The sequence below is a fragment of the Chaetomium strumarium genome (genome assembly GCF_033439665.1).
Source record: "Chaetomium strumarium strain CBS 333.67 chromosome Unknown B0T15scaffold_1, whole genome shotgun sequence".
Lineage (NCBI taxonomy): Eukaryota > Fungi > Ascomycota > Sordariomycetes > Sordariales > Chaetomiaceae > Chaetomium > Chaetomium strumarium.
Window position 1 is genome coordinate 460,752 of NW_026944429.1, and position 26,580 is coordinate 487,331.

General features: G+C 53.1%; 4 protein-coding genes across 4 annotated transcripts; 2 read left to right on the forward strand and 2 right to left on the reverse strand.

Moving 5' to 3' along the window:
- Window positions 1-17,361: 17,361 nt before the first annotated feature.
- B0T15DRAFT_388058 (NADP-dependent dehydrogenase-like protein) lies at window positions 17,362-18,126 on the forward strand (the record flags this gene model as incomplete). Its single annotated transcript, XM_062864422.1, has 1 exon — window positions 17,362-18,126. One exon carries the CDS (start codon window positions 17,362-17,364, stop codon window positions 18,124-18,126), a length of 765 nt encoding a protein of 254 aa, XP_062725230.1.
- Window positions 18,127-18,575: 449 nt separating this feature from the next.
- On the reverse strand, window positions 18,576-19,553 carry B0T15DRAFT_506232 (uncharacterized protein; the record flags this gene model as incomplete). Its single annotated transcript, XM_062867559.1, has 1 exon — window positions 18,576-19,553. One exon carries the CDS (start codon window positions 19,551-19,553, stop codon window positions 18,576-18,578), a length of 978 nt encoding a protein of 325 aa, XP_062725231.1.
- A 280-nt stretch (window positions 19,554-19,833) lies between these two features.
- B0T15DRAFT_3662 (uncharacterized protein) lies at window positions 19,834-21,815 on the forward strand. The gene has a single exon (XM_062864174.1). It carries the CDS (start codon window positions 19,988-19,990, stop codon window positions 21,488-21,490), a length of 1,503 nt encoding a protein of 500 aa, XP_062725232.1. The 5' UTR covers window positions 19,834-19,987; the 3' UTR covers window positions 21,491-21,815.
- B0T15DRAFT_387372 (FAD-linked oxidase-like protein) lies at window positions 21,697-22,958 on the reverse strand (the record flags this gene model as incomplete). The annotated part of the gene is made up of 3 exons (XM_062864381.1): window positions 21,697-21,795; window positions 21,856-21,920; window positions 21,983-22,958. 3 exons carry the CDS (start codon window positions 22,956-22,958, stop codon window positions 21,697-21,699), a joined length of 1,140 nt encoding a protein of 379 aa, XP_062725233.1.
- Between the last annotated feature and the right edge of the window lie 3,622 nt (window positions 22,959-26,580).

The following is a 26,580-nucleotide window of genomic DNA, read 5'->3' on the forward strand; positions in this document are numbered from 1 at the left end:
AGGTCCATAGTCTAGTAGCCCTTTAAGATGCTTTGCTTCGAACGCCGGATGTCCTTGGTATTCTGCTAGGATCTTGCCCGTTTCCGTATTCTTCTCTATATTCCGATAGTACGAGAACTTATCTCCGGCCGTAATATTAGCCGCTTCCCTCTAGGTGACCTAATCCTAGAATTCGAATTCTCCGGCCTTGTCGATTGAGATAACAGCGATTTCGATATCGTCTGTATCTCTATAGGCCGTGCGATAGTATCGTTGCAAGTGGCGTTATTTCTAGCCTGGTCTTGCCGACTCTCGCTATTCTTCCTAGTAACTGCCGCCTCTTCCTAAGTCCGTAGTACGCTGCCTAGCATTGCCCGTCTCTTACAGTGGATCTATAGGGGCCACCTCCCGGGGTAATCTTCCCTGCTGTGATCCGTCGTCTGCGCTCCCCATCTGGTTGGTTGGATACAGCCTCTGCTCTCGAGGTCGTAGGTAGCCACCTCCCTTCTAACTGATGTCTGGGTTGTAATCTCGATGCCATAGGCGTCCTAGAATCATATCCTTCTTAGGCCCTATTTTAATAATATCAAATACTACCTTGGTAGTTTTTCCTTCTACTATGATCATAAGTAGTTCTGTTTCTCGCCGGACCTATTAGGTGTTAAATGGTCCTTTAATAATATACTATTCCTTTTTGATCCTCTACGGGATCCTAAGTTGGTTAACAAGTGTTGGCGAGATAAGGTCGACCTGAGATCCTCTATCTACTAATGCCAATGTTTGGAACCCTTTCCAGTGTACTATAACCTAGATTCTATCATCGGGTTTATTATCCTAAATCGTAGCGGCTTCTTTCTCGCTCGCTAGGAGATCATAGATCCTTTTCCTTGCGTAGTTCTTCCTATACCTGCGGATTGTGACGACTAGATGCAATTGAACAGGGTCAAGCCGGCTGTTGTTATCATTCTATTTCGTGAATCTAAGGTTGAGGAAAGGAAAGAGAAGTTCTGAGTCGGTGGCTCAGAACATTACACGAAGATATTCCTGATTTGTGGGTCATGTGACCGGTGCTCCACAACAGCCGTCAATCAGGGAGGTCGTGGGTTCGACCCCCGCCTGGGGCGACACCCATACCGACCGTGACAACCCCCCCCTCCAAAGAAGACTCGTCCGCGAGTCTTGAATTTCAATGCCGTATGCGCCTTCAACGCGCATTCCACCGTTCCATACCATTCCCAGGCCTCCGCCGTGGCCATGGCCGTGGGTATTACACCAATTGGTGTAATTCCAGACCAGCCATGTTCTTTACACCAATTGGTGTAATTGCGAACCAGCACATGTTTCTGTATCAGACGCTACTTCTTCCTCGTTGATCGCCGCAGCGGCGCTCTTCTGTTCAACGGGACGTTGTCATCGTCATGTTCCTCTGCGAAGCGGTCCTCTGCGGCGGCTTCCACCCAGCGGGCGAGGCGGACCGGAGGCCCAGCCTTGTCAGGGTACTCGTCGTGGAAGCGCTTCAACACCATGGGAGCGTTTCGGAAGTTCTCGGCCAGATACCACTCCGGGTCAGGGTCCCAGCCTTTCCACTGCACTTGATACTGGAGCTTGCCGTGGTATGTTCGGCTAGCTAGGACCCTTTCGACTTCCCACTCTTCTTCGTTATTGACTTGTTCGCCCGGTGGGTTCTCGGCCGCTTGGCCTGGCAACGGGTTATTGGGATATCTCCTCAAACGGTCAGGCGTGAACACGGTCGAGCTTTTCCACGAATCTGGAACCTTAAGGCGGTATGCCTTGCCATTGTGAACCTTCTCGAGGATCTCGTAGTGTTGCTGTGTAACAGGGAACGAGAGCTTGTCGCTCGGGCGGCTCGTGGTCTCGGATGACTTTTTGAGAATGACGACGTGGTCGCCGACGTCGAAATCAGGTTCCCTTCTGTGACGGTTCGCCTGCTCTGTTTGCCGGGCTTGTGCCTTCGTCATTGTCTCTCTTGCGGTATCGACATAGCCCTGGATTCGCTGCGCAACGGCTTGGGCTTCTTCACGGTTCATCTTTTCGCGGGGTGTCATGTCGGAGAAGTCTTGTGTTCTGGCCTGCCAATCGAAAGGCATGCGCATCGGGCGGCCGAACAGGACCTCGTGTGGCTGCAGGCCTATGCTGTCTTGCGGTAGGCTCATCTGTACCGCGTCGAGCGCTGGAATGGCCCGGGACCAGTTGTCCTGGTAATTGTTGATAAAAGGTCTTAGCCGCTGATTAATCCACTGATTCAGGTTTTCGACTTGGCCCACGGTCTGGGAATGACCGGAAGTGGCCAGTTCCCACCTGATGCCTAGAATGCGGGACAATTCATCGGTGAAGTCGGCTCGAAACTGTGGCCCTTGGTCCGTGAGGACCTCCTCCGGTAGGCCATAGACCCGGTATGGTCCCTCGTAGTAGAGCTTTGCTGCGTCGCGCGCCGTGGCGGTCTTCGCGCACGGAATGGTCCATGAAGCCTTGCTCAGGCGGTCGATCATGACCAGTGCGTTGTCATAACCGTAGCGATCCTTCGGCTGCTCGTTGAAGTCCATCTCGATACATCGCCATGGCGCAGCCGGAACGGGCAGTGGTTGTAGGAGCCCAGGGGTCCTGTCTCGTGGATGTTTCGATGACCTGCATGGCATGCAGTTCTCAACATACTGGTCGATATCACTGCCCATTCGTGGCCACCAGTACCTCGCGACGATGAGCTTCCGAGTCTTGTTTCTTCCTGGGTGTGCCGTCGTGATACGGCCGTGGGCTTCCTCAACGACACGGGTGCGCAACTGCTCCGCTGCGGGTACGACCAACCTTCCCCTGTGGAGGAGAAGGCCGCTGTCTAGTACGGCGAAGTCCCCGTGTTCTCCTCCGTGCTCCCTGGCCCTGATGCGCCATTCTTCCAGTTCCGGGGCGGTGCGGTTCCATTTCAACAGGTCGTCAACCAGTTGTATACCTGAGCCGGGGGGAGGCGGGACGTCTTCGTCCAGGAGGGCCAATTCCTCGCCGAAACCTTCGTCGTGCTGTATAGCGGTTACCGGAGCAAACAACTGCATTGTGCGGTAGGCCTCCTTTTTGGCTTTCTGGGTGGCAGCGTCCTCAACCTTCCGTGAGAGGGCGTCCGCTGCAGCGTTGGCCTTGCCAGGGCGGTAGGTAATGTGGAAGTGGTACTGAGCTATTAGCTCCGCCCACCCAGCCTGGCGAATGTTCAGTAGTCGTTTTGTGCTGAAGTACTTCAGGGCCTCATGGTCGGTGATAATAAGGAACGGTTCCTCGGTCTGCAGGCCGATCAGTTCTGCCCTCCAGTGCTGTAATGCCCGAATCACGGCCAGAAGCTCCTTGTCATGGATGTGGTAATTCAGCTCCGCGCCGTGCATGGACTCCGAGTAGAAGGCGACAGGGTGCCATTCCCCATCCTTTTGTTGTTGTGATAATACGCCGGCCAGGACTCCGGCCGAGGCGTCGGTCTCGAGGCGCGTGGGTAGGCCATGCGAGAAGTGTGCTAGCAGGGGCGCGCTCGACAGTCGGTTCTTGAGGTCTTCGAAGGCTCGCTGGCACTCCGCGGTCCAGTTGAACGGGGCATCTTTGCGGGTTAGCGCTGTGAGAGGTCTGGCAATGCGGCCATACTCTCGGACGAATCGTCGATAGAAGTTGCAGAAGCCCAGGAAGGACTGGACCTTCTTGATGGTGGTTGATACCGGCCACTGCCGTACAACGTCCACCTTTGCAGGGTCGACTTCCAAACCCTCAGTGCTGACGACGAAGCCTAAGAACTTGGTGCGTTGTACGTGGAACTCGCACTTCTTGATGTCAGCCTGCAAGCCGGCCTCCCGCAGCCTTGCCAGGACCTTTCTAACATGTTCCTCGTGCTCTTCGGGGTCTTCGGAGAAGATCAGGATGTCGTCCACGTAGGCGCTGCAAAAATCATCGAGGTAACCCATCAACGTGTTGTTGATGAACCGCTGGAATGTTGCGGGGCCGTTTGTTAGGCCGAAAGGGAGTACCTTGTACTTGTAGGCTCCATACCGCGTTCGGAAGGTCGTCAGGTCTTCGGCTTGCGGTTCGATTCGAATTCGATGGAATGCCTGGCGAATGTCGACCTTTGTGAAGATCTTGGCCTTGGAAATGCGGGCTAGGGTCTCGTCGATCAGTGGTAGAGGGTACTGATCCTTCTTTGTGATGGCGTTTAGCCTCCGGTAGTCCACGCAGAACCGTAGGCTCCCATCTCCCTTCAATGCAAACAGGATTGGAGCTGCCCAGGGTGCATCGCTGGGCTCGATGAACCCCTTCCGTAGGTTCTCCGTGATGTATTTGCGGGCTGTTTCCAATTCTTCCACAGAGAGTTTATATAGGGGGCTGTAGCCTAGGTCCGATGGCTTTGCTCCCGGCAACAGCTGGATGTCGTGGTCCACGGCTGGGCCTCTGAACGGGGGCATGGTATCGGAGCTAGCCTTGCTAAACACATCGAGGAAGTCGTAGTAGCAGGGCGGTACAGTTCGCAACGCTTGCCGGCGTAGTTCCTCCTCATCCTTAGGCATGACCTTCCTTGCCTGATCGTTCTGCTTGTCATTTATAACGTTCTCGATCTCGCAGAGGGTGGTATGGCCTGTCAAGAAGTCTGATCTGCTGGTAACCTTCTCGAAAACTCGGTCGTCGAGGACCGCAATGTCGATAGGCCTCTCTTCATGCCAGCCGATAGAGTCCCTTTTCAGGATATACGGCCCGCGGCCATTATGGCCACGCTTCGAATCGTCAACGTCCTTTGACATTGTCTTCTTTGGTTTCCGGGGACCCTCTTGTGGTTCGGGCAGGTCGGACATAACCCTGTGCATTTTTCCAAGCTCTCGGTCCACGCCAGCCGTGGTCTTGGCCCTGCCAGGGCGCTGAAGAATGCTTGTGATCTTCAGGGTAGGCTTGGGCGTGTCGACGGCCTTCACCGTGGCTTCCAATTCTTGGATGCGCCTCACCATTGCGCGGCCATCGCGGCGTCGTTTGTCTTCCTTCTCCATCAGTTTTTCGCGCCGTCGAACATCCTTCATGACAGGTGGGTCGGCTTGCTCGTTCTGTGGCACGTGGTCCAGAGGAATGTTGGCTGTCTTCCACCAGCCTGGGTCTGGAGGTAGTGCCTCTGGGAATAGTAGTCTTCGCCGGTTGGCGTCTGCCAGGACATCGTGCTGATCGAGCCACTTCCGCCCGATCAGGAGGTCATGGTGCCCTGTGTCGATGACCAGGAACCATTCGTTGCGGAGAGTCCGATTCTGGACCGTGATGTTGCCCCGGATAGCCACATCGACTACTTGGCTAGGCTTGCCGTCAAATCCTCCGATATGGCGAGGGCGGAAATCGCTGCATTTCTCGAATTGCAGTAGTCTGACCATACGCTTGGCCATGGGCACACTTACAAATAAGTAGCCGTTTGCTCCCGTGTCAACAAGGCAGTTGTTTGTGGTCAATGACATCCCATTTTTGCTAAGGGTACAGGCAATGGTGAAGGCTTCCCCACCCAGTAGCCTATCTACAAGGTCTGTTTTGTGAGATTCGTTGCTGTTCAGTGTTGACACTTCCCCTAGGAGGGAGGTAATGTTCCCTAGGGTGCTTAGTTTTCCGAAGCGCTGTTCGATTCGCTACCACTCGTAGCCTCCAGCTTCTCCTTGTTCGAGGCCAGCTTGGTCTTGGTACTGGCCCCGGTACTGTCGGCGTTGACGGCATAACGGGCCTGGAGGGCTGCGATGCGGGCCTCGCGTTCGGCTCGGTTGTTGTTGTGTGCGGCCTTGCCGCGCTGTGGGCATTCGGTCGAGACATGGCCTTTCTCTTTACATGTGAAACAACGACCCTCGTCAAATAACTTACGGACCTCGTCCTTGGTTAGGCCTCCGGCTATGCCGCTACCACTCTCGTTGATGCGGCCGGGCTTGACGACTTTGCCGTCTGCGTGCTTGCGACCGTTGCCTCCGCCATTGCCACGGTTGCCCTTTGCGGCAGGGTCTTTTCGGGCATCGCTGCGCTCGCGGTTACGCTTGTGGCCCAGGGCGATCTCTGCGGCCATGCGGGCGTATGCCTCGAAAGTGACGTTCTCGTCAACGAGTTCTCTGGTCAACGGGTTGGCCAGGGTATAAGGAAGGCGACGGTGGAACTCGCTCTTCCATTCGCTCTTGTTGCGGCCAATTTCGCCGGCCAGGCGGACAAAACTATGCTTGAACGTGTGATAATCATCGCCGGGCTTCATCTCGAGCTTGTTGAAATTGTCAATCGCTTTCTGCTTCGTGCTAGGGTCAAAGTATTGGTCCTAGAGCCAGGTCAATAGCCCAGCAGACGTGGTGATGGGGTCGGGGTGGGTGCCGCGTAGGTAAGGACCTAGGTTCTGGGAGACCTCACCACCGACTCGGGACTCGATGTAGCCTAGCTTGGCTCGGTCGCTGCGGTAGTGGTCCCCATTCTGTTCCAATTTGTACTCCACCTGGCGGTACCACTGCTCGAAAGGTACAGTATCGCGGCTCTCGTCGTTGTAGAAGACCGGGGGGCCGGGCACCTTGGCACTTCGCTTGTCGCTTGCGGCGGCAGTGGCTGCAGTAGCCACGGTTGCAGCGGTGGCTGCTGTAACGTTGGATACGACACTGGCGCCGTGACTGTTGCCGGCCTGTAGGGCGTCTGTGAGGTCGCAAATGCGGGCCTTCAGGCGTTGAATCTCGGCGTTGAGCTTGTCGATTTCCTGATCCTTTTCGTGCTGGGCATATGCATATAGAGCAGGGTCGCCGGAATCGGCCTGTATGCTCTCTAGCTCAGCAATCCAGTGCGTAACATCGCCGAGGTCGCCGTCGATTGCCTTTGCGAGTTGATGAACATCGTCCAGCTGGGTCTTTACAGCCATAAAATATATCATCGTATTACGGAGGTCTTCGAATACCTCCCGAGGGTTCCTTGCAACAGCCTTCTCAAATTCCTCGTAGCCAATGGGCTTGTCGGTCGGGATTGCCGACGTTGCTTGCCAGCTGAAGTATTTGATGACCCTCTGATTGTCATCGTCAACAAGCTTCTTATCGAATTCGATGATTCGGTGCTTCGCATCCTCAGAGAGGTCATCGTCCTCCCAGTTATAGGAGTGCAGTCTCGGTCGTACAACCTCGTTGAACCTCTCGAAGGTGTACTCAATGTCGTCGCCTACGATGGGCTCATTAGTTCGAATGCTAGAACGCCGGGCCGAATCGCGGCGCAGTCTCGAGGCGGAATCGCTCAATTCTTCGGTATCGAAATGGACCTTCGGTCCCTCGACAGGGGCTTCGCCCTTGTCATTCTTCTTCGGGTGGCTAGAGGAGCCACTGCCAGGCTTATCGCCTTGCACAGAGCGGGCCATCTTGGTGCGCGAGTTGGTTGGTTCGCTTCGTTGCAGTGCCGGTCTTGGCTATGCAGATCAGTGGAGTCGCCGTCGTGCGAGTCCGATTCGTTCTTCTTCGTAATGTGGGATATTGTATGATGCCTTCCCAGGCTATGGAAAATGAACCTTAGATTGTGACGACTAGATGCAATTGAACAGGGTCAAGCCGGCTGTTGTTGTCATTCTATTTCGTGAATCTAAGGTTGAGGAAAGGAAAGAGAAGTTCTGAGTCGGTGGCTCAGAACATTACACGAAGATATTCCTGATTTGTGGGTCATGTGACCGGTGCTCCACAACAGCCGTCAATCAGGGAGGTCGTGGGTTCGACCCCCGCCTGGGGCGACACCCATACCGACCGTGACACGGATCTATCGTTGCTATAATGGATTTAGTGGTTTTCGGGCCCCTCGGAGGGCCCTAAGTCGTTTCCTAACTCCGTCCTGGCGTCTGGATAGGCGTCCCTATCCTCCTATGCCTCTCGGTTGCCGTCCTACGGTCTAAGTCTCAGGAGTTCTTCGAATAACCGTCGGGTTTCGTTAGCTCTTCTTTCTTCCTGCCGTCGTTCGCAAGGCATCATCTATCTTTATATATATATCTTGCGTTCGTGATACTCTTAGAGCTTTACTTATATATAGATTAAGCAATCCTGGCTCTTACACTATCGAGTGCTGTTAGGCCATCGCTGGCAGTCTTCTAGCTAAGTTCTTCGCGGTGTTACCCTAATTCTATCATATATGTTAGTCCTTTTGACCTTCTATAAGAACTAGTCGGCGCCGGTCCCTATATCCCAAACCCACGGGACTGGTCGAGGTTCTCCGTTTCGGTCGGTAGGCCTATCGGGCCAAAAGTCATTGTCAAATTTTGATCGAAAATAGTATCGGCATTTGTACGTAATATACTAGAACCATAGGACGTAGACATAGTCGTATCGCTAGGGTTAGAGTCGAAGTACGTCTTGTTCGTAGGGTTCGTAGTGCGGGCCGAATCCAATCCAGATATATACCGCATTACTATCCCCGACGCCGTTATACGGCTTCTTATTCCAAAAAGTATCCTAATCTTATGGTTCCTACCCCTTGAGTCTTCGCTAGTTCTAGGCCTTCTAGTATTTAGCCTCGGGGTTCTTAATTCTACTATTTCTCCTATTCTGGCCTTGGTCCTATGCCGGTCCATCCTACAAGTTTGAGTAGTGCTTTTCCTAGACCCTGACCAACTTGGCCTTGACAAATTCCAGCTGGCTTATAGCCTAAGCCTTTTCTTCTATAAGTCTTCGGGTAACTGTTCGAAGTTCGGCTTGTTCCTCCTCAGCCTCCTAAAGGCGTTGAGCGAGAAAGATAGGGTTTGGGCTAACAGGTTCGTTATCCGCTTGTCGTATCCTCTATTGACCTTCTTTGTTTTAGGTCAGCTAGAATCCCTAATCTTCTACAAGTTGTAATACTATAATAGCGGCGATATCGTAGCCTATGATAGGCTCTTCGAATATAACGTAAGGACTATTACTTCCTAACCGGGAGGAGTCGTTGATGCTTCCTTTAGCCATGCCCCGGTCAATTATATCGTCGAAGTCATCTTCGGTATAACTTGCCGCGGCCACTTCAACCATGCGGGTTGACTTGTCGATTATAGCGTTTTCCTTGCCGGGCACCTGTCTCCAGTTCTTCTTACTATAGCATTCCCGCCTGAAGTATCCTTTCTTGCTACAGTTGAAACAGGTGGCTTAGGACTTGTCCTTCCGTCCCTTTTCTTTACGCTAGATAGCGTCTACGTCCATCGGTCCAGCATAGGTACCATATAACATGCTAAGATATTATCGCTTTTTCTTATCATTGGCCTTGACAAATATAGGCTACGTTCCGTGTCCCTTACGTTACTGGCGCCTGGCGTAAATTCGATCGTCGATACGGATAGCTATAGTAATATATTCATCAAGCGTATCGGGTCAGTCATTTTAGTATAGTTCATCCTTGATTTCTTCCTTTAAGCTATTATAGAACAATTATATAAGACCTTCGTCGTTAATCTTATACCGAAGTGAATCCTGGCGGAACTATATAATATAGGTAGCCGCCGACTTTATCTGCCTTAGGCGTATAAGTCGCTCCTATATATAGAGCTTCTTATCATAGTCTCCGAACACCTTCTGGATTTCCTACTTAAATTTGTCGTACAATTTGAAAATTTCAATAGTAAAGTCATCCTAAGCGTCCGTACTATTGGTTAGCTAATCCTTAAGGATAGGTTCAAACTATCGAAGTACCTTCCCCTTAAGCTATAAGGAGATAAATATAACTTTGGCAGATTCGTCCGCAAACTTGTCCGGGTAGTACTTAAGGTAGGCCCTTATAGATATAAGGAATCCAATAAGTCCTTCTTTATCTCCTCTATACTTAGGAGGTGCTTTGAGTTTGGCTTTATCCTTGGGCTTGCTATTATAGGCCTCATTAACAAGCTATTGCATATGGCCGTTTTCGGCCTCAAGCTAGGCGATTTTGGCGTTAAGAGCCTCGAGAGCCTGCTACATCTGGCGTATAGTTGCAGCCTGGCTCTGGGATTCCGGGGTACTGGGTGTCTAAGGCGCCATGATGATTGGTGGTACCTTCGATCTGAACCGTGATAGAGTCAAAGGGAGTGAGCAACGTATAACGAAACCATAGGCAGTCCTGCCTCTGAAAGGGTTCGCCGGTCGAAGGTAACTGCTGGTCGGACTGTAGGTCTCGGTAAAGCCAAAAGGTTCACAACAATGCTTGTCGCAATGTCTGCACAATAGGTGTAGGCTATTGCTTGTAATTGCTTACTGGAGAACTCCCAGAGTCCTCCAGAACGAGTGACTATATACTAGCTATCTTCTTGGGCGCTCAGTGCTTCGGTTCGGATGAGCACCCAGGTGCTCATCGTGATATGCCTCTGATCACTCTGATCGCTTACATCCTGCAGGGTGCTCAGCGACATTGGCACCTTAGCACTTTTGCCTGTCTCTGACTGGTCCGCCTAGTTGTCCAAATGATTGGCTGGGGACGCCCCCGCGTCCCCACATACGGCCGTCTGCCCTGCAGCCTGCCGTTGGTTAATTCGTGACAAAGGGCGTCTATCTAGTTTTAGGCTTATCTTAGCTCCTTAGAGAGCTACTTAATCGCATCTTGCTGTTTGCAGACCATATCGCAGGCTTATTTTAGCTCCTTGTAGAGCTACTAAATCGCGTCTTATTGTCTACTAACTATATCGCATAGTTCGCAGATTATATTCCGTCGTTCGGCAATTATCTCACGCGTCTCGTTTCATTGTTCGTTGATTGCTTCTAGGAGCGTTTGGAGCCCTGTTTTCCCCGCTTCCGTCTGGCCGTTGGCTCCGCTCCCGTTTCCCAGTACGCGTGTTCCTTTCGATGCAATGCTTTGCGTAGCATAGATTGCGGTTCTTCTCGACGTAGTGGCCGCATCCTCCAGTGATTACATCGCTTCACGGACTTTCGAACTCGGGTTCGGGGCGCGGCTCGGTCGTTTCGGTGAGGGTGGGCGGTCGGCCACCTCGATCACTGCCTCAGGTTGCACCACCGCCGCCAGCTCGCGGTCCCTTGGCAGGGCGGCTCAACTTCTTTCCGTTGGATTGAGTAGATAAGTACCACCGTAGCTCTCGTGTCCCTTGTTCTATTCTGAACCCACGACCTTCTGGGTGGAACAGACGAAGTGGGGCATAAGTCACGTGACCTGTAAATCAGGAACATCTTTGTGTAATTCTAGACCGACCGCCCAGAACCTTTTCCTTCTTTTTCCTTAGGCTTAGTTTTATGGAATTGCATGCTACGAACAGCTGGCTTGACCCTGTAAACTGCATCATACCGTCACAGGACCCACACCTCCCTAGATAGAAGTACCTACCCAGGTATCTACCTAGTTAGATTAAGTGGAAAAGGTTACTTACTGCCTTTGCCGCAGGCAGGATCATATGAAACTAGCCTAGGCACCTAGATCTCTCGATTACCTTTCAAGCTTAAAGTAGCCCAGTACGTATGACAAGTCCAAGCTAAATACCTATTACCTATCGTAGGTACAGTAGGCAACAGCAAAAGTGTTTCAGATATCCAAGTAGAAATAAAGATAGGAAGTCCAGTGTTTCGAATAATTGCTTTGCTTACTAGGCCAGGGGAATTATAAAAAGGCTGTTTCTCTCTTTAGTTCCCTACCCTAATTACAATCAATAATCAGGCTCTTTCATTATCATCTTAGATTCACAATAAACTTTTACCTCTACTCCCTTATCTTCAGCTATCCACCACGTCTCCATCATGTCCCATCGCGAGGCTGCAGCGTCAAGTCCCTCCAAGACTGCGGCGCCAAGGGCCCCCAAGGTTGCAGCGCCAAAAACCCCCAAGGTTGCGGCATCAAGTGCCTCCAACGCTCCAGCGCCTCGTCAGGCTGCAGGTCAGCAAGGTCCTTCGCGGGGAGGACCCCAGATCGAATATACCCGCTGGCCCATGGACAGACTAGCAGAAGAGCAAGCTGTGGTCGAGTATATGATCAAGCAAGGGTTGCCAGAGCTAGGAGTTACGAGTGGCAATATAAAAGTCGAGGTCCATAGGTATATTGGATATGATCTACCCAAGCATAGAGAGCGGGGGCGTCTAGCTTCTATACTAACCATATCTCTACGCGTCTCTCTAGCCGTTCCCTATCATATGATAAGAATGGTTCGTTAAAGGGGGTAACTATGATAGCGGGTTTCCACCAACCTATAAGGATTGCCCCTGGAATGTTGGTTCGGAGGATAAGCATCACATATTTCGGGGGCTCCGAGCTGGTTGACAACTCCGCCCAAAGCACCTACCACGTTGAACTTGTCGTCAGCCAACATGTGGAATATAGCATTCCGCTCCAGACGCGCTACCCGCTCAACGTCAAAAAGCTACCTGCTGGGGGATATGAGGTCTATTGATAGATCTTTGATAGATCGGCTAATCGAGACTCGGGGCTTGCAGGTCGAGCCTGAAGAATTGAACACTTATTAACGTATCTTATCAGCGAGCGCCGCATATCACCGAGCGCCGCACTCCCTACTACCCTACGAACACCATCTTCAATTACAATACAACAACACTAGCAACCAACTATAATTACATCAGAAACAGATAAATCAGATCCTTCTACATCCTCCTGGCAAGTGCGGGCATTATGGCTAGGCTTGCCGCACACACCACAGCACCGAACCTTCGTACGACCCACCCCGGCACCACCACTATCTAGCTGTGTTTCTTGCATTGCCTCCCCACCTATAGCCCCCTGACTTACCACCTCTTGTGCCTCCTGTATAGTAAGTGATCCTCCAAGCTACACGCGTGTTCTTTTAGCTCTCCGGCGCTTGCTTAGTGCCTCGTTGGCCTTGCGGAGCGAAGCGTTCTCTGCCTGAAGGAGGGCCACCTGGTGCATCACAGCCGTTGTGCTTTTAGCAAGCTGGTCTACAGCAGCCAACATTGAAGTCGGGGAGCTATTTTGATGGTTCGCAATGCGAGTCTTGATAAGGGTTGACTGCGATTCGGCTTCCCGAGGGTTGTATAGTATCTGGAACACTGTGACGGGTACCGGTCGGGTCAGCTCGCACATACAAGATTGATATTGCGACAGAGAGAGAGCAAGATCTAGATGACAGCAGTGTGCGTGCGACCAGACCTTAAATACTGGAGCAGAGGCACATGACCAGAGGTCAGGTGATCCCGTGACACTTCCCTATGCCAAACGAGACCCTGTCCACCAAAACGAAAACTCAAGCAGAAACAAGATCCACGGCCTTAGACTAGGTCCATAAAGACAGAAACCAAAGACCCCTCAGTAGGTCACTAGATGCAAGATCCAAAATATAGACCCCCAACTAGGTTATTAAATCCAAGATCCAAAACATAGACCCCCAACTAGGTCAATAAAACCAGGAGCTGAAACAAGACTAAAATTAAAGTCGAATTATATATCGTACTCAGGCACAATAGCTGTAGAGTACTATATATATATATTAGAACTAGAAGTCTTAGAAACCGGATTAAAAAGCCGAGCAAGACTGTTCAGAGCATATAAAGCAGGTGTATAAGGGCAGTCCAATGCCTAGTGGCCTAGGTCGCCATATCGCATACAGACTCTAGCCTCCTGCCGGGCCTGTCGTTATACAGGCGTTGAGCTAGGCGCAAACCGAATAGCGCCTCCTGTTCGGATACTCGAAACCTGGAGTATATCGTTATTCCGTATATCCATTATAGAAATGTCTATTGGTTTACCGATCCAGGACGCCAAGGGCTTTCCGAAGTTGCCGAGAGAGTTCCCTTATCCGGAGCTACTATATCTACTAAGCTTATATAGAGCCTTAATAAATTCTTTATATTTTATAGGGAGTTCCAACTGTATATCGAGTTTTATCTTAAGCTTGTTATCAATACCGTTTCGTAAAATTACGATTTTCGAGTCGTCCGGCCATAAGCTAGTATTTGCTCTATAAAGCAGACGTTCGAATCAAGAGAGATAGACCGAGAGAGTATTATTCCCTTATTCCTATAGGCTTATTGAAGGTCTGTGGTAGGCCGTTATATAAGATCCTCGCACTACTCACTCAGAGATGCCTCGAACTACAATGGGTACCGGCCAGGCTAAAGGAAGCTATAGTTATAGTGCTTCCAAAGCCTGGTAAAACCCCAGCTGACTATCTTACCCCCGGAGGCTACAGGCCTATTTCTCTCCTTCCTACCATTGGCAAGGTAGTAGAAATAGTGGTTACCAAAAGAATCACGGAGGCAGCTGAAGTCTACGGCCTATTACCCGACGAACAGATGGGCAACCAAGAACATAGGTTAACAGACCTAGCCATACGGCTTGTGGTGGCCCAGATCCAAGAGGCCTGGAGATACCGTGCTACGGCCTCTCTATTGCAGTTAGATCTAATAGGGGCCTTCGACCGGGTAAATCATACCCGGTTACTGGCTACGGTCCGGGACCTTGGGCTCCCGCAGTGGCTTGTAGGTTGGCTACAGTCGTGGCTAACAGGCCGGAAGGCTACACTCTTATTCGACGGCCAACTTGCCCTGGAAATTAACATCCAAGCTGGAGTGCCACAAGGATCACCACTATCACCAGTCCTCTTTATACTATATATAGCCTCGCTATATAAAGTACTAAAGGAAAAGCACCCTCTGGTTAGCTTAGTGGGATTTGCAGATAACACCAACCTCCTAGCTTTTGGAAGGGACCCCTATATTAACTGCCGGCAACTGGAACAAGCCTGGGCTACATGCCTACAGTGGGCTAGATTCTACGGAATGGAATTCAACGGGGCTAAGTCAGAGCTGATTCACTTCAACAAAGGCCGAAAGCAGTGGTCTGAACCACTACAACTAGCCAAATCTAGCCACTCTCATGACTATACTATAGTCAAACCAACGGCTTCGGCCCGGTTTCTAGGGGTCTGGCTTGACTGGAGGCTTTCTTAGAAGGCCCACGGAGCTAGCATAGCCACTAAGCTAAGAACCTAAGACTTTGCCCTATCAAGGATAGCAGCTAAGACCTGGGGCCCGGGGCTAATCAGGGCTCGAGAGGCCTATACCAAGTGCATTCGCAGTGCAATAGCCTATGGGGCATCCAGCTTCCACAAGCCTACAACACTCAACGGCTCACTACAAGGTCTAGCCAGGGACCTAGCAAAGGCCCAGAACCGAAGCCTACGCATCGTAGCCGGAGCCTATAAGGCTACCCCTATACGGAACCTCGAGACGGAAACTTGGATCCCCCCCCTAGACCTTTACCTTAACAAGAGGCTGGCCGACCTCGAAGACCGGCTCAACAAGCCTACCCTATAGGCCGGGCTAGGCCTAGAGGCTCCCAGACGCCCACCAAAGGAAATCATCCAAGGGGCCTGCAACAAGCTTCAACGAAGGTTCCGGTCGCTACGGGGCCGGCCCTGGAGCCTAGAAAAGCTAACAGATGCCGAAAAGGCATCGGCTATAGTGGCCAAATGGAATGCCGAGGCTAAGGCCTTGGGCCCACCATTAGCTAAGACCCAGGATGACTGGGCACTATTAAGAGGCTGGGAGGCTAGATGGAAGACCCAAGTCCAGGGACAGCCAACTAGGCTAGCTGATGAAGGCCTACCAACAGTCCTCTTTACGAACCGGAGCCTACGGAAACACCAAGGCCTTACAAAGGCCAAGAGCTCTCTACTAGTACAGGCTCGTACAGGAGCTATAGGCCTACGGGACTTTCTTTTCAAACAAAAGGCCCGTAACCAGCCTACCCCCTATTGCGAATGCGGAGAAGCCCGAGAGACAGTGGAGCATCTCGTGATTTGGTGCTCTATACCACCTATACCAAAAACCTGGCCTAGACAACTAATACGCACCCACCGGGATCTTAGCCTTGTTTTACAGGGCCTAGGCTACCGGAACCGAAGACTTCTGAAGAAGGTATTGGGTTGGCTGATGGACTCGGGCCGGCTAGGGGAATATAGGCTCGCTCGGAACCTTGATGAGGAACTAGAAGCTAGGGAGCCCGGCTAGCCATACCCGTGGCCACGGCTTAGCCGGGCTAGTACCCTACTAGCCGTTGGCCCAAGGCCTTCCCAAGGCCTTTTTCCTTTACTCGCAGCAGCGTGTATCACTGGAACTATGTCTTTCCTATCACTTCCGACAAAGGTTTTCACCCGGCCTAAACGGTACGGTTTTTCCTTTGTACATAGCAGTAGAGGGTCCGGCACGCCTTGTAAATAGCGAGGCATAGCGGAGTAGGAGAATATATATATATATATAATGTTCTTGACTCTGGTCCTAAGTCCTGGGAAGTTGTAGTGTTGCCGAACCTTGGCGATTGTTTTGGCGATTCCCATATATCCTCCAAGCTTCGACTTGTAGATCGTCTTGATCAGTTCTATTTGATCCTGTAGTGCGACGTAGGCCTTGCCATTGTACTATAACGCTCCATCTCTCTAAGAGATGCCTGCCTTATCGTCTATGTCGTTCCTCTTCCGGTCCTGGAAGTCTATTCCTAGCCGTTCTTCCCTAAAGACTGCGTAGTATTCTTTAAACGGTTATAGAGGTTGTAGGTCGGGATCTTTACCCTATTATGGAAGCGTATCGTCATCGAGATCTTCTATCGGTTGGGGAGCGTACTATAGGGAACCGTCTGGCTATTGTTAAAGTAATGGTGGCGAGGCTTCTGGTTGGCTATTCCTGAAGTGATCTGGCCTCCTGCTTAACGCATCTGCTTATACGTTTTCCGAGCCTTTCTTATAGTTGATTTTAAAGTTGAATTCCGAGAGGAATTCTACCTATCGAGTTTGCCGTCCGTTTAGCACCTTGGTGGTGGTAAAGTACCGCAAATTCTTATAGTCTGTATAGACCTGAACTTCGTGGGTTATATTACACAATGCAGCGCTAATCCCGACTATCGATCTATTCACCCACTTCCGTTGTCCCAAAGTTCTCTGCATTAATTGGTTCTCCACCCTGTTACTTTACATTAGCTTTTTGGGTTGACGTCGAATCCCAATTGTGTTAGTCCCGGGGATTGGTTCCGAACCGGCAAAACGTCGCCTCTCCGCCCGGCGGCACCGGCCCGCTTTCCCCGGGTGTCCCCGTTAGGACGGCCGGGATACTGAGCCGTGTAAGTGGATGACAAATTTGATACCAACCTGCGCCGAAGACAATGGAAACGACTGAAGCAGTCTCCTGTTCACCATGCTCTCTTGGCGAAGGCAGCACCATGAAGTGTCGCTGGCACGTTACTGACTCTTACGGAGTCTTCGTCGAAGTCGTGGTCGTTAAGCGACGGAGCTTGGCATGGACGAACAATTAACTCCGGACAAAAGAGCCCTAGGCTGTAAGCAGCGGAGGAACATGTTGCCATGTAGTTACACCCTTTAGAGGTTATATAGCACGCCATAGAGGGCAACAGCTACCATGATCATCGACGCAAGCCTCGAAACGCAGCTCAGTGAGCACACCTGACACCTTCACAACAGTTCGCGGAGACCACACCATAAATATGCCAGTCTACGTCATTACCGGGGCACGCACCGGAATCGGCCTCGAATACGTCCGCCAGCTATCTCGCGCCGTCCCTCCCCAAAGCAACACCATCTTCGCCGTCGTGCGAAAGCTCGACAGCGACCTCACCGCCCTGCGCGCGGTGCAATCCTCCGTCCCGAACCCCGAAACAAAAGTGCACATCGTAGAATGCGACATCTCTTCCCCGGCCTCCATTGCCGCCCTGCCGGACCGCATCCGCAACGCCAACCCATCCAACCCGGCAGCGGAAATCCGCATCGACACGCTCATCAACAACGCAGCGACCTTGCATTCCCGCGAGGAAACCGCCCTGTCGCTGACCCCATCCGCGCTCCAGTCCCACATCGCCAGTAACGTGCTCGGCCCGGCCCTGGTCCTGCAGGCGCTCCTGCCCTTGCTCTCGCCGCGCGCCAAGGTGGCCAACGTCTCCTCGGGCATCGCCAGCATGGCGCTGGTGAGGGACGGGAGCATCAAAGCCGAGATCACGCCGTACAGCGTCAGCAAGGCCGCGCTGAATATGCTGACGGTGCACCAGGCGCGCCAGCTGAGGGGGATTGATGCGTATAAGGAGGTTGTGGTTGTGGCGGTTGATCCGGGGCATGTCAAGACTGAGATGGGGGGGCCGAATGCCGTCGTTGAGGTGGCTGATAGTGCCAGCGGGGTGTTGAAGGTGTTGGAGGGGCTTGGGGTGAAGGATACCGGGAGGTTTCTGTTGTATACAGGGGCGGAGCTGCCTTGGTGACGTGGCTTTTCGCATTGTGTTGATTCGTGTGACTTTGCCAGAGTATGGGGGTTTGTTTGGCGTCTGGAGATGGAGATGACAAGCATCCTGTTGTGATCAATAAAAGCGCCTGGAATCTGTTTCTTGTCAAAGGTGATTCAAGCGAGTGAACAACGAGAGAGTACCAAGAGTGAACGCATTCTTCACAGCCAGATCTTGTTGAGATTAGACCCTGTCTGCCTGCTAATGAGCCACGAAATCGATTTCTCTCTCCAAATCGAGAAACAGCATCCGAATTCCTACATCCACGATCCACCTCGCCCACTATCCGCAAGGTACATGTTCGTACAAAGTCATCTCATGTTCAATAAGTTATGAAAACACCTTGAAAGCTCTGTGTGTGTGTGACTACACAGCCACAGCAGGAGTGTAACCAAGTCCATTCTCTCAGCTAGATGTGGCGGGCGAGATCAGCCGCTGCTGCAATCGGTGCGCCCACGACGGGTCCTCCAGAGCTCCTGAGCCTCACGGCAGGATTGGAAGTGTTCGAGGAACTGCTGTGTTGTGTAGGTGTGGTGTCGCTCAGCCCACAGCCTGTCTCCCACTTTGCAGTACTTAAGAGCGTTACCACAGCCAATGCACAGCATGCCGAACTCGAGTGTGTCTGTGGCGCGATCAAGATATGGAAAGTGAACTGTCGTCATGAGCGCCGTTAGGTCGGGGAAGTTGATGACGTCCCTAAAAGACCGACGTCGAGGTTCTGCACGTTGCTTGATGCCGAGCTTATGCAAGGTGCGCATGGAGTCAACCACGCTGACCACTTTCCTGCGCGTTCTCATCACCCCATCATCCTCAAAGTATCTTCCTGGGGCAGAGTGGACTACTGGCAGGATGCGGCCCAACTCTTCTTCTGATAATGGGTAGAGGTTCGACAGCTCGTACAAACTCGCAGCGTGCAGTTGCTTAGACGTCATGAGACAAGTGTAGCAGCATCGCCGCAGGTTGGGAAGGAACAGGAGGTTCCCAAAGTAGCCGCAAACGTGGCAGTCCCTAGCACGGAACGTGTCGTAGAATTGAGAAAGATCGAAGTGGGCGGCAATGCGGGTGAAGAGCAGGGCATGAAATGTCTCGATTGCACAGGTCGTAATTTTGCGGTACTGTGGGATCTCCGAGACAATAGCGCGGGCACGTCGGTTGACTTGACGGAACCGGAACAAGGAGTGGACGTCCATGGTGCAGCAGATCATCCCGACGATCTCGGTCGGTAAGGCTGAGAGGTTCCCAAGTGACGCTTTAGCCGGGAATGGGAAGGGCATGGTCATGGAAAGCCAAACCGGGTCATGGGTCTCGCCCGCCCTCCAGAATAGGCCCATGTCGTAATATTCACAAGGGAACATCGTAACACTGAGGAGGGCAGCGTGTTGTTCTGGCGGGATGTCGATCGCCATGATAACAGCAAAGGCTTGGGATCCAAGAAGAAACAATGCCGTGTGATGAATTGATGGAAGAAGACTTGTCATATGCAGCTGTTGATGATGATGTGCATTTCAAAGTCGGTTGATAGCAGAGCAGCGCACCAAGGAGTTGGTGTTGTGGAGGGATCGTAAGTACCATGGATACACTGGGAATTTCACGTATGTAACTATACGTACGAATTCCAAATTTACAGATTATATTCATCACTATGATTCGTGGCTCCACCACCGGTCAGCCCCACTTCCCTGCTCGGGACAAACCCGGTGGACAACACGGACGTCGGCGCGATTCCGAGGCTGGAACGGCTGAGTTTAAATCTTGGAAGTTTCACAGGTGCGTCTCCGCGGGTCTCTCTTTCCTCAGTGTAACACCCGACCAATTTCAGTTTTGCGGACTATCTGCAAAGATGGTGCCAGAACCAGAAACGCTCGACATCATCATCGTCGGTGCCGGTCTCACCGGCATCAATTCGGCGTACCGGTTGCAGACCGAACTCCCGCACCGCAGCTATGGCATCCTCGAGTCGCGCAGCGAGATTGGCGGGACATGGTCCTTCTGGAACTACCCGGGAGTCCGCACCGACAGCTCCATGGCCCTATTCGGCTTTCCCTGGCGGCCATGGCCGCACAACACCAACGTGGCCGGGGGTCCCGCCATCAGGAAGTACATGGAAGAATGCGCCGTCGCCGAGGGCATCGACAAGAAGATACGCTTCGGCCACCGCATTGTGGCTTCCAACTGGAGCAGTGCAGAGCAGCGCTGGACGTTGCAGGTCGAGGTGACGCATCCTGGCGGGGACATCGAGAGAAAGGTGTTCAAGGCGTGGTGGGTCATCAACGGCAGCGGCTACTACAGTTATGAGAAGCCGCTGCCGGCGGTGATCCCGGGCATTGAGAAGTTTGGCGGCAAGGTCGTGCACCCGCAATTCTGGGACGAGAGCGTCGACTACGCCGGGAAGAGGCTCGTCGTCATCGGCTCCGGTGCGACCGCCGTGACGTTGTTCCCGACGCTTGCCAAAACAGCAAAGAGCATAACTCTGCTGCAACGCACCCCGTCGTATGTCCTCAGCATGCCGTTCAAGGATCGTGTAGTCGCCTTCTGGTCGAAGCTGCTCCCCTTGCGCTGGGCCAGAAGCGTCAACTGGTGGCTCAGGATGGTGATCGAGACGCTGTTTGTCCGCTTCCTCCTGACATTCCCCCGCGCGGGGAGGCGCTTCCTGGTCAGCGAGATGCGGAAGCAGCTGCCGGAGGGATTCGACGTCAACAAGCACTTCAACCCGTGGTACAACCCCTTCGAGCAGCGGCTCTGCTTCTGCCCCGGCGGAGACTTCTTCAAGACGTTGCATCAGCCGAACGCCCGCATCGTGACTGACGCGATTGACACCGTCACGGAGACGGGTATTCTCCTGAAATCGGGCGAGACCCTCGAAGCAGACGTCATCATCACCGCCACGGGCCTCTACTTTGCCCTCCTCGCCGGCGTGGCCGCTACCGTCGACGGCGTGTCGATCAACGACACCATCGCCAACCGCTACATTTGGAACGGCGTCATGCTCGAAGGCGTGCCCAACACGGGACTCATCACGGGCTATACGGCCGCCACCTGGACGCCCGGCGCCGACGTCCGGGTACGCCAGCTCATCAAAGTGATCAAGCACATGGAGAAGACCGGGGCAACCGCTGCGGCGCCCTACATCGACCCGACCGAGCGGACTGGGCTGCCGATCAAGCCTGCTGTGGGGCTGAACTCGACGTACATGGTTGCTGCGTATGACCGGACGCCTAAGCAGGCGGGGAGGGCGCCCTGGATCAACGGTAGTAACTGGGCAGGGGATATGTGGCGATTGGTGACGGGCAGTGTTGAGAAGGGGATGAAGTTCACTTTCGGGAGCAAGAAGAAGGATATCTGAGCGTCGGTGGAGGTTATGGTACGTAATACCCGGGCTTGCGGTGCCATTACTATACTTTTCTGCGTTTCGGCCACTGGATGTTTGAGGGTCGTTGATTTGTTTCCCATTTCGTAGATATGCTACCCTGCCAGCACACCTAGGCAGGCGTTGATAGACGTACTTCGTTAATGCGCGATAGCCTTGAATAATTCACCAAATACACCGTTCTAGACTTTTGGCTCCTGCGTCTCCCTCAAATGTCGGAACCTATTCGGCCAGATGCCCTGCTTGCCAGGGGCGAGAATTCCATTTGGGTCGACAGCGTCCTTTTACATCCATCAGCGCCGGCAATCCCAAACCCAACCAACAAAAAAGGGAATGCTCACCTTGATCCTTTCGACAAACCGGTTGTAGGCGTGGTTGTTGAAATCGTTCAGGTTGGCAATAAGGTCTGCGATGCGGTCAGCTACAGGCACTAGCACAAATGGTAGGTAATGGCCCAACGCGGCTCACCCATGTGATTGACGTGTCCGCGATACATGCCGTATCCCCGCTTCTTGGCCTCCTGGTACAGGCCGTAGTACAGCCTCTCCATCTTCCTCTTCTGCTCCGGATCCGTCTGGTCCCAGGTGAACATGTTCATCAGCACGACGTGGCGCTCGTGCATGAAGAAGTCGGCCATCAGCTCAACGCCGTTGGCCTCGCAGATCGGCTTGCTGACCCTCATCCACTCGAGCACGGCCTTGCCCGACGACGGGATCACGGGGGCGTAATCACCGTGCGCCGCTTTCCCCGGGCGGTCCTTCGGAATCGGCCAGTTGATCAGCGGCAGACTCCACAGCGACGGCACGCCCACAAACATCTCGCCGTGCGGACTGGGCACCGACGCGGCGTCCAGCCCGCCGTCGTCGGCGGCGGCCGCATACAGCACCCCCCTGATCTCCCCCGTCGGCGCCCTCGCTTCCATGACAGCCTTGATCTCGTCAAACTGCGCCTGCACAATGCGCTGCGGCCCGTACAGCCCCCAGCGGGCGTACCAGTGCCCGAAGCCGGTCTCCTTGCGCAGCTCCTCCAGCCGCCAGTCTGGCACGGGCCCGGGGCCCTTCCAGTAATCCTCGCGGCGGCCCGAGATACAGAGCGTCTCGATCAGGCTCGTGAACCACACGCAGCTGTGGATGGTGCCGTTCCGCTTCATCTCGCCAAAGGCATCAACCATGACCTCCAGCCCCTCGTACTCCTGCATGGAGAAGGTGCAGGCCATATACGCCTGCGGCTGCGGCGTCAGCCACAGCGACAGCTTGGTGACGACGCCGAGATTGCTCTGCACGAACAAGCCCTCCACCGAGGGGCCGTACGTGAACTTGGACAGGAAGGCCGACGGCGAGTTGCTGATGCCAAACTGGCCCGTCCGCACCACGTCGCCGTCCGCCAGCATGACTTCCATCCCGGACACGCACTGGTGGTGCGCGTAGTTCATGCCGAAGCCCATCCCGCGGTCGAGCGTCTTTTGTTTTGTTTTATCTTTTGGTTAGTATCATCAAGATGGGAGAGAGAGAGAGAAATACATACATTACCAACAACACTGCCCCACCCCAAGCTCGGGGTGGAAGGCCAGACCTTCTTCCCGTGCTCGACGCAGTACCTGTACAGCTCGATGAAGGTCACGCCGGGCTCGACCACGGCGTAGTGGAACTCGTCGTTGACCTCGAGGATGCGGTTCATGCGGTGCAGGTCCAGCGCGACCGAGCCGTTGACGCGCGGTGCCGGCCCGCCGTAGCCCAGGTTCTTGCCGCGCGAGAAGGTCCAGAGCGGGATGGCGTAGCGGTTGGCCATGTGCAGGACCTTTTGGAGCTGCTCGGTTGATTGCGGGCTGAGGGGCATGCCTTAGTCCATACTGTAATGTGTGATTGGAGGTGGGTGGGTGGTGGGAACTTATAGTAGGTACTAGTATCACTAGTAGAAAAGGGAAGGGAAGAATGGTTCAAGTTCTCACCACACGGCTGCGCTGGGCACCTTGCGCTTGGTCTCGTCGGCCTCGTGGATATCGTACGGGTCGATGTAATCGGTCAAACCCTCATTCACAAACACTGCATCCTTTCCCACTGCGTCGATGAATTCCTGGATCGCCTGAGCAAAGTCTGCTTCGCGGACACCCGGCGGGAGGACAGGCTGGATGGGGTGCCGCGGAGCCCGCTCGTACGTCGCCTGGTGCGCGGCTTCATAGTCGGCATCGGGATAGGTTGCTCCGGTGATTGTGCTTGACATAATGAATGCTTTTCTCACTACCTAGATAACTCAAGTCTCGGTAATGAAGTGGTGGAGAGAGTGTGAGAGTGTGAGAGGCGAGGCTGTGCTGGGCTTGCTGGCTGCTCAAGTAATCCGTACCGTACATGATATGATGAATCATGATCCCACTCGGGACGGAACCCAACTCCCGCGCTTCTTCATCAACACCCCCTCACGCATGTACTCGGTGTAGGAAGTCCTGGTGCGCGAGCATTTCGTCGCTTGAGTGTAGTATATCACGCTTTCTCCAATTCCGGCACTACAATTGCCGGCCGATGTTGTTCCTGGATCATGCGGGGTCTCTCACCTTGAGTGCAACCCCCTCATCACCTCTCCAGAGTCCGCTCTCCAGGCCGAGTGATATCGATGAAGGCATGCATCACTCATCTCCGGTAGCGAGTGCTGCAAGAGATGTTTCCTTTAAAGGGGGGAGGCCACTAGGCGTTGATGGGAAATTTAAGCTCCTGGTTCTAAGCGGCATTGTAGATCGGCGCGAAAGAGGAGAATTACCTAGAATTGTGGGGCTTGGATTGAACAGGAAATAGGAAATACTAACGTTAGTAGTAACTAACTACATAAGGAATACATAACCAACTATATCGTTCAAGTTTGGCACGGTATAGTAGAGGGCGGAGTACGAGAAGCATAGCGACCATGATAATTATGTTCTTAATAATTCTATTTCAAGTTTGATTTTTTAAAACCTAATAGCTATCCCAAGACTAGATACCCATAGGTGTCCGTCCATCCTCCATACCTATCCTTCAGACACTGCTATCTTCCATCAGTCCGCTCTTCAACTCTTCAAAGTCTTCAGACCTCCACATCTCTCTCTTTCCAAGTCTCCCCATATCTCTCTATATCTCCTCCATTCTGTCCATTTCTTTCCATCTCTTTCCATCTCTCTTCATCTTTCTCTTCCAATGTCTTTCCATATCTTTCCATGTCTTTTCATGTTCCCCGGTATCCCCCTGTCCCTCTCTATTCTTCCTAGTCTCCTTATCTCTCTTTATTTTCATTTCTGCCTTCCTCCACCTCTCTGTGTCTTTCCCCTTATCTCCCCATGTCTCTTCTTTTCCATCCCGTTGTCCCTAATCTTCTCAACCCTCCAAATAGTCCACCATGCCCACTGAGAGTCCATGTTGCTGGCCCACTACCAAATTTGCACTCGTCGCCGTACACGGTGTAGTCCTTCTCGACCGTGATCCACAAATCCGTCTTGCCGAGCCGGACCCGGTTGCCCGTCGTCTCCTTGCGCTCTTTTATCGTCGTGGCTCCGCTCGACCGTCTTGTGGTGAAGCTTCCCAAGAGACTCCCTCATCTCTGAATTAGCCCTTTGTTCGAGCCATGATCTCTGGGTATGAACGCCTTTTCGCAACCGCTCTTGTCGCCTGGGCCTTTGCAAGACTGTGTCATGCGGGAGCCGGGCCAAGGGATCCCCTCGTTTGATTCGTATTGTTCGCTCGCTTCGGGTTGTTGGGGTTCAGTTCGGCCGGACGCGCGGAGGGGAACGGCGGGAGGCGCGACGGGGGCCTGGGCTTCCGGCCCGGGCACTTGCCAACCATATAATACGTCATGCGGGCGCCACTCATAAGAGATTCTACCCCTCGTTCGGATCCATTTGGTTCGGGATCGGATCGGTTCAGCGGGATGAGTCTTGAATGTCCGTCGTGGTCCCCCCATCTCGCACCGTCGACTTGTCTTGTATCTTGGGCCGCCAGGGGCCGCGTCCGCCGCGTTGCGTGAGCCCTTGTGGCAGATGTGTGCCTTCTCCCCGCCGTTGCGAAATTGCCGGCGGAGGCGCCGCCGCGAGTGTCGTCGCAAGAGTCGACGCCCGCCGGACGGCCCCCCGGCGGTCGCTACCTGTTCCTTCGCCCGCACCTTGGCCAGGTGGGCCTGTTCCCCCTGCCGACGGCGCGCCGGGGCCTCATTGATTCTGTGCACCAAAAGCCGGCACCAGTCCAGCGTGCAAGGATTTCGAGAGGCCGTTGTCCATCTCATCCAAGGCGAAGCACATCAACGACTCGCGTCTTGTCCCTCACGATGCCGTGAGATCGCTCGCCACCGAGTCGATCAACCGCAACGGCCTCTCCCGGATAATAGAAGGGTTATATATATATGGTCTAGTCACCGCAAAGGAGTACTAGAAGATAAGCTCGACGCCGAAGAGAGCGTTGTGTACTACCACGGCAAGGATGGCTCATCGGACAGCACCGATGCCGGCGAAGACGGCCAGCAATACTCAACGCAGCCGAAGTATTCCGGCATTGTCCACGACGCCGTCGACCAGAAACATCGATTTGAGCGCAATTCGGCCGGTCGACTCGGGCACTACGCCAGTGCTTGCCAACGCAATCGCCAAAGCAAAAGCATTTGCGGCAGAGAAAGGTGTTGCGCGTCGTACGACCGACACAATGCTGACGTGCTATTGTCCATGCTTTTTTGGTTTTGTTTTCTTTTCGATTTTCTGGTGACTACTAGTAATATAAGTCAAGCAAGCCTGTCTCGGCATCATCAGATCCAGCCGAAAACACACGACAAACAAAAGCGGAAAATCCAAAGTAAACAGTTAGAAAGAGAGGACAAAGGAGCTATATAGAATGACAAATCATGATGGTGCTCTGCTTGCAGTTCAAGTTAGAGTCGACGACCCGGAGACACCGTTGTAGGGAGAGTAAGGGATCCAAAAGCTTTATGACAGTCTGTGGTCCTTAGCCTTCAAAAGGTTGCAAGACTGAGCTTTGGATCGGGGAGGAAGGCGAGATGAGGAGCTGCTTATATCTTAATCCGTCACTTTCGAACCCCGTGGCGAACACGCCGTTGGG